A 6,568-nucleotide genomic window follows, 5' to 3' on the forward strand; every position below is an offset into this window, starting at 1 on the left:
CTTCTTGCCCCATTTCCCGTGCACTGCAACCTGAGCGTCCCCCGAATACCTTCGGTCGCCATTTCATCGCCATCGACTGCAGGAACTTCTCTCTCTCTCTTTTTAAGACTTTTATTTAAAATTTTCACATTCATCACCAATGCTCCCTCTAAGCTGTGGAGTTTTGAGAGCAAAAATTCTACTTTGTGAGCTACCGGCATTAAAGTTGTGAGCGAGCGATTGAGCTACTGCCCTGGAGCCATCCTTCTAGTTTGCTCTGGAGCCATCCCTTCCTGGGCTAAGACAAAAATCTCTGAGCCAGAGGCTAAAAAACGGAGCTAGCTCACACCAACTCAGCTTAGAGGGAACACTGATCACCACCGATACATATATCAGTTACATTAACCTGATTATAATACTGTGAGTCTAGTACAATGCTTGTTTTCTAACCAGGTATAAAACCTATACCATCTATCTCTAAACAAATCCTCGCCTTTTCGTAAAATTAATGACAATTTATCCATCTCCGTTATATCCAACGGCCTGTGGATTAATCCTTCCTTTGAAGGTATTCTATCTCATTTCCAATATTTGGCAAAGACAATACGAGCCGAAGTTAACATATAAGCTATAACATACTGATCTGGGGTTTTTTTACATTCATCTGGTCACATATTGAACAAGAAAATTTCTGGTATGTAGGACTCTACTGGTAGCAGGAGCTCCTTTGCATATTAGGCCACACACCCCTAGTGTAGCCAATCCTCCAAGAGCTTACAGTAGCCCCAGTAAGAAGAGCTCTGTAAGCTCTTGGAGGATTGGCTACACTAGGGGTGTGTGGCCTAATATGCAAAGGAGCTCCTGCTACCAGTAGAGCCTATCTATATCCATGATTTCTTTTATTAATGTATGTACTCTACACCAATAATTTTGTGTCTAGTGCGGGGAAAGGGGTTTTCATTTTTAACCCCCTCCGTGCCGTGCTCAGGTCTTGATCCTGGACGAGGCGACAGCCGCCATGGATACAGAGACGGATCTGCTGATCCAGGAAACGATCAGGGAGGCGTTCGCCGACTGCACCATGCTGACGATCGCTCACCGCCTGCATACGGTTCTGGGCTCCGACCGGATTATGGTGCTGGTGCAAGGACAGGTCAGGAAGATGCGAATGCTTTTGCCTTCGAAGGGTTAAAATAGACCTGAGGAGATGCGGTGAAGCGGCTTGGCAGAAAGGGTCTGGCAGGCAAAGCTTTCTGAGGAGGCAGGGATTGGCTTGGTCTCGCTGCCATTCAGTACAACCGACCAATAATGTGTGTGGAGGCAGCTGTAGCTCACTGGCAAGAGTATCTCCTTGGCATGCAGGAGGTCCCAGGTTCAATCCCCGGCATCTCCAGTTAAAAGGAGCAGGCAGGAGGTGATGGGAAAGACCTCAGCCTGAGACCCTGGAGAGCTGTAAAGAGGAGCTGTGGCTCAGTGGAAGAGCCTCTGCTTGGCATGCAGGAGGTCCCAGGTTCAGTCCCCGGCATCTCCAGTTAAAAGGATCGGGTAGGAGGTGATGTGAAAGACCTCAGCCTGAGACCCTGGAGAGCTGTAAAGAGGGGCTCTGGCTCAGTGGAAGAGCCTCGGCTTGGCATGCAGAAGGCCCCTGGTTCAATTCCCGGCATCTCCAGTTAAAAGAGCCTCTGCTTGGCATGCAGAAAGTCCCAGGTTAGATTGATCTAATTTCTGTGCACTGAGGACAAGCAAGTCCTAGGTTACAAACTGAACTCTCCAATGCAAGAACAAGATGCATTTCTTCCTTTAGGAGGTGCTATTGTCAGAAGAAAATTAAAAGGTTTCAGTTTTGTTTTTGCATGTGGGTGGGTATTCTGTTTGTAATAATTGTTTCGATACACTATATTTTTAATATGCTAGTTGTGATAATTTTATGCCAAGTAAAAATGTCCATAGTCATATTTTATGTTCCTAAAGTAACAGAATGACTTTCAATCTAGAAAAGACAAAAGAAATGCTAATGTAGCATTTTTTTCAATTTTTCCAAAACTTTCCGTTTCCCCCCGAAAAAAACGGGTTTTTTTCCGAGCTTCAAAATTTCTGGAAATTTTACATCTCTACACGTAAGTAAGATCAATTAAAATTACAGTATAAAACATAGCAGCTCAGTACATGCTGTAATGAGAGATGGCGAAGTTCTAACGACGTTGAGTGGCTGCCTACGTCCTAATTCAGGCTCCCGCCAGGCTGTTTGCTGTCCAGTCGATGGTGATGTTGGTATACAGGCCAGGGCCATGACGTTAAGGCAGCCCCTAATCGAAAGCTTGGCGGAAGAGCTCCGTTTTACAGGCCCTGCGGAACTGCGGTAGGTCCCGCAGGGCCCTGATGTCATCCAGGAGCTCATTCCACCAGTGAGGGGCCGCCACAGAGAGTGGTTCGGCGCCGGTTGGTTCGGTGCTGCCGTGTTCCGGAACATTCCCTTCTGGCAGATTGAACAGGGCTTGTCTCTCGCATCACTGACAGTCTTCCCGATTAATTTGTTCCAGGTGGTGGAATTTGACACCCCGTCCGGTCTCCTGTCGAACGAGAACTCTCGTTTCTACGCCATGTTCGCTGCTGCAGAAAACAAGATAACCGTCAAGGGCTAAAATTTCAGGGCAACGTCACTTTAACCAGGAGGCGACCACTTCCTGCCTGTGGCAGGCGGAGCTCCTCCTCTTCCTCCTCCATCTCCACGACCTCCTGAGAGTTCATTGCCTCCGCCCCCCCTTTTTTAAATTCTTAGCATTGTGGGTCAGGATCCAACATTTTTCTTTCCTTTTTTAAAAGTACTGTAAGGAGAATTCTTTATGGCTTTTATTACGGTATTTATTCCATATTCTTGTTACTAATTTTTTTTTTTGTTTTTAAATGCACTCTACAAAAAAAAAAAATGGCTCAGGGAGCCATAACTATAAATGTATCGAGAGGCCTATATTGAAGCTTTATACATGTAGTTATATCTATACAGAATTCTGTACATAGCCTATATTTACAGTGGAAATGTAAGCCGTTTATTTTATATTAAAATGAGCGCTGCGTTTCATACCAGTGCATATTCTTTTCTAGCGTTTTTGTACGGTTTTATGGTACCGGGGGGAGTCCCGGCGTCTGCCCGACCTGCATCGGACGCCTTTCTCGTCTCTCGCGGTCGGCCGTTCTCTCGCGCCGGATTTTCTCCCAGGTCTCCGGATGGGAGTGATGCTTTGCAGTCGTGTCCTCTTTGTGTCATTTTGTCTTTTGTCCTTGCACAGAGGGGAGGGGCGGGTGGGACACTCTCTACCCACGTGACTCGGTTGTCGGGCCCATCGCTAGGGAGCGTGGGAGGAGCAGCGGCTTGATTCCCCGGGCCGGGGGGGGGGGTTTCGTGTTTCCCGAAGTGGGGGTCTGGTGATAGTAGAATGTGCACCCTTATCCATTAAAGGGAACAAAAAGGACATTCTCTGTCAGAAGAACTTCCCCAACATTATAAAAGGAACACCTCCTGTTTCCACCGGTCAACCTCCCCTCGCCCGGAACCATAAATTAACTGTAGCAATGAGCTTCTCAAAATATCGGGGGGGTCCCCTGCTGCCGGATCTCATAGTTTTCAAAGCTGCCTCAGCTGAATTCTTGATCTTAGAGATGCTTCATACCTCATCTGGACAAGCTCCTCCACGATTGGCTTTTGATCGACGTGCGTCACAATTAACCGTCTCCGCTCACGTCCAACGGCGTTGATACCCCTTCCCCAGCGATTTGCCTTTTAAAAAAAGAGAGAGAGCCGGCTCCTGCCGATCAGGGTTTGACACTGGTGTAGGAAGTTTTATTTTTCTTACTGTAAAGAGACCTACCTCAGGTTGCTGAGTCCTGTGTGGTACGTTACCATGGTGACTGTACGCCATCCCTGTCGTGTGGGACCAGTAGCGCGGTCAATCCTGTAATAGCTGTGACTTTTAATTGATCAGCGTTGCATGTTTTTTTGGTTTGGGGTTGTTGGGTTTTCTTTCCCCCCCTTCCCGTCCAGCCGGACGTTTCATAGCCTTAGCATGTTTGCAAACCGTTGAGAGAGAAAAATCCGAAAAAGTGAATAAAAACTATTTTGGGTTTTGTAAAGTCTCGTGTGAAGGTGTGTTTTTTTAAAAAAAATAAAAAATAAATCTTTGTGCATGTGTGTGTTCATAGAATTATAGAATGTTAGAGTTGGAAGGTCAAAGAAGACGGGGATGGCATAGGATGAGATGGTTAGACGGTGTCATAGATGCAACGAATATGAAGCTGAGCAAACTTCAGAGGACGGCGGAAGACAGGAGGGCCTGGCGTGAGCTTGTCCATGGGGTTGCGAAGAGTCGGACTCGACTGTGCGACTGAACAACAACAAGAGTTGGAAGGGATCTTGCAGGTCATCTAGTCCAACTCCCTGCTCTCTGCAGGAGCATAGCTGAAAGATAGCCCTACAACATACCTGAAAAACAGTCGCCCAGCCTCCGCTTGAAAACGTCCAGTGAAGACGCATCCACCACCTCCCGAGGCAGACTGTTCCACTGCTCAACCACTCTGACAGTTAGGAAGTTTCTCCTGCTATTTAGCCGGTAACGACTCCCTTGTAATTTCCACCCCTTAGATCTAGTCTTGCAATCCGGAGCGAGAGAGAATAGATCCGCGCCATCTTCTACATGACAGCCCTTCAGATATTTGAAGACTGCAATCATGTCCCCCTAAGCCTTCCCTGTTGCAGTGCCGTATAAGTCATCGCTTCGAACTTAATGGCAATCCTATGAATTCATTTCCTCCAAAAACATCCCATCATTAACAGCCTAGCTCAGGTCTTGCAAATGGAGGGCCCACGGCTTCCTTGGTCTGAATCAATTAATCTCCTAGAATCATGGAATCACAGAGTTGGAAGGGACCATACAGGCCATCTGCTCCTGCCCCCTGCTCAATGCAGGATCAGCCCAGAACATTCCTGACAAGTGTTTGTCCAGCCGATGCTTAAAGACTGCCAGGGAGGGGGAGCTCACCACCTCCCTACACAGCTGATTCCACTGCTGCACAACTCTGACTGTCAAAAGGTTTTCCCTGATATTCAGCCGGGACCTTCCTGCCCTTAATTTAAACCCACGATTGCAAGTCCTCTCCTCTGTTGCCCACAGGAAGAGCTCCCTGCCCTCCTCTAAGTGACAGCCCTTCAGATACTTCAGGAGAGCCAGTGTGTCCCCCTTCAACCTCCTCTTTGGTGTAGTGGTTAAGTGCACGGATTCTAATCTAGGAGAACCGGGTTTGATTCCCCACTCCTTCACTTGCACCTGGCTGGATGACCTCGGGCAAGCCGTAGTTCTGATAAGAGCTGTCCTTGAAAAAGCAGTTTCTGTCAGAGCTCTCTCAGCCCCACCTCTACCTCACGGTGTCGGTGGTGGGGAGGGGAGGGGAAGGGAAAGGAGTTTGTAAGCGGGGAAGGGAAAGGAGTTTGTAAGCCGCTCTGAGACATCTTTGTGTTGTGAAGGGTGGGGTATAAATCCAATCTTCTCCTTGCAGGAGTTTGGTGTCGTGGTTAAGTGTGCGGACTCTAATCTGGGAGAACCGGGTTTGATTCCCCACTCCTCCACTTGCACCTGGCTGGCTGACCTTGGGCAAGCCGTAGTTCTGATAAGAGCTGTCCTTGAAAAAGAGCCGTTTCTGTCAAGAACTCTCTCAGCCCCACCCACCTCACAGGGTGCCTGTTGTGCGGAGGGGAAGGGAAAGGAGTTTGTAAGCCGCTCTGAGACATCTTTGTGTTGTGAAGGGTGGGGTATAAATCCAATCTCCTCTTCTCTCAGAGCTCTCTAAGCCCCACCTGCCTCCCAGGGTGTCTGCAACAGAAGTACTGTTCCAAAGTTTGATTAACTCGTTCCATTTGTCCATCAGTTTTGTGTAAGGAGGGGAAGGGAAAGGAGTTTGTAAGCCGCTCTGAGATACCTTTGGGTTGTGAAGGGCCGGGTATAAATCCAATCTCCTCCTCCTCCTCTTCTCCAGACTGACCATTTCTAAGTCCCTCAGCCTTTCTTCATAAGGCTTCTTGGTCTCCAGGCACCCAATCGCCCTCGTCGCTCTCCTCTGCACCCGCTCCATCCTGTCCACATCCTTTTTGAAGTGAGGCCTACAGAACCACACACACAACTCCAGGTGCGGCCTGACCAATGCAGTGTACAGCGGGACTAGGACATCTTGCCATTTGGATGCTATGCCTCTGTTGATACACTCTCATTTAGCCTTTGGAGTCTTCCTATTCCCCCACTGCCTTCATCTTTTCCTAGCATTATTGTCCTTTTCCTGTGCAAAAAGATTCAGGTGGGTAGCCTTGTGGGTCTGAAGCGGCAGAACGAACTTTGAGTCCAGTGGCACCTTTTAAGGCCAACTAAGTTTTATTTGAGGTATAAGCCTTCATGTGCAGGCTTGCAAATGACTTCCAGTCTGGTCTTTGCATCTGGTAAACATAAAGGTTTGCTAATTTGCCGCTCACCCTCTACCTATATGTATGGACTGGTATCTTCTGTTTCAATGTATCTGAAGAAGTGTGCATTCACACAAAAGCTTGCCA

General features: G+C 48.0%; 1 protein-coding gene across 1 annotated transcript; it reads left to right on the plus strand.

Annotated features, from left to right (window-relative positions):
• Positions 1–967: 967 nt before the first annotated feature.
• LOC107111428 (multidrug resistance-associated protein 5-like) lies at positions 968–4,107 on the plus strand (the record flags this gene model as incomplete). Its single annotated transcript, XM_015412395.1, has 2 exons — positions 968–1,132; positions 2,520–4,107. Coding segments are annotated over 2 exons (267 nt in total), but the record flags the coding sequence as incomplete, so codon positions are not given.
• Between the last annotated feature and the right edge of the window lie 2,461 nt (positions 4,108–6,568).

Source organism: Gekko japonicus, unplaced genomic scaffold (genome assembly GCF_001447785.1).
Source record: "Gekko japonicus isolate JY-2015 unplaced genomic scaffold, Gekko_japonicus_V1.1 scaffold5843, whole genome shotgun sequence".
In the NCBI taxonomy this organism is placed as follows: Eukaryota; Metazoa; Chordata; class Lepidosauria; order Squamata; family Gekkonidae; genus Gekko; species Gekko japonicus.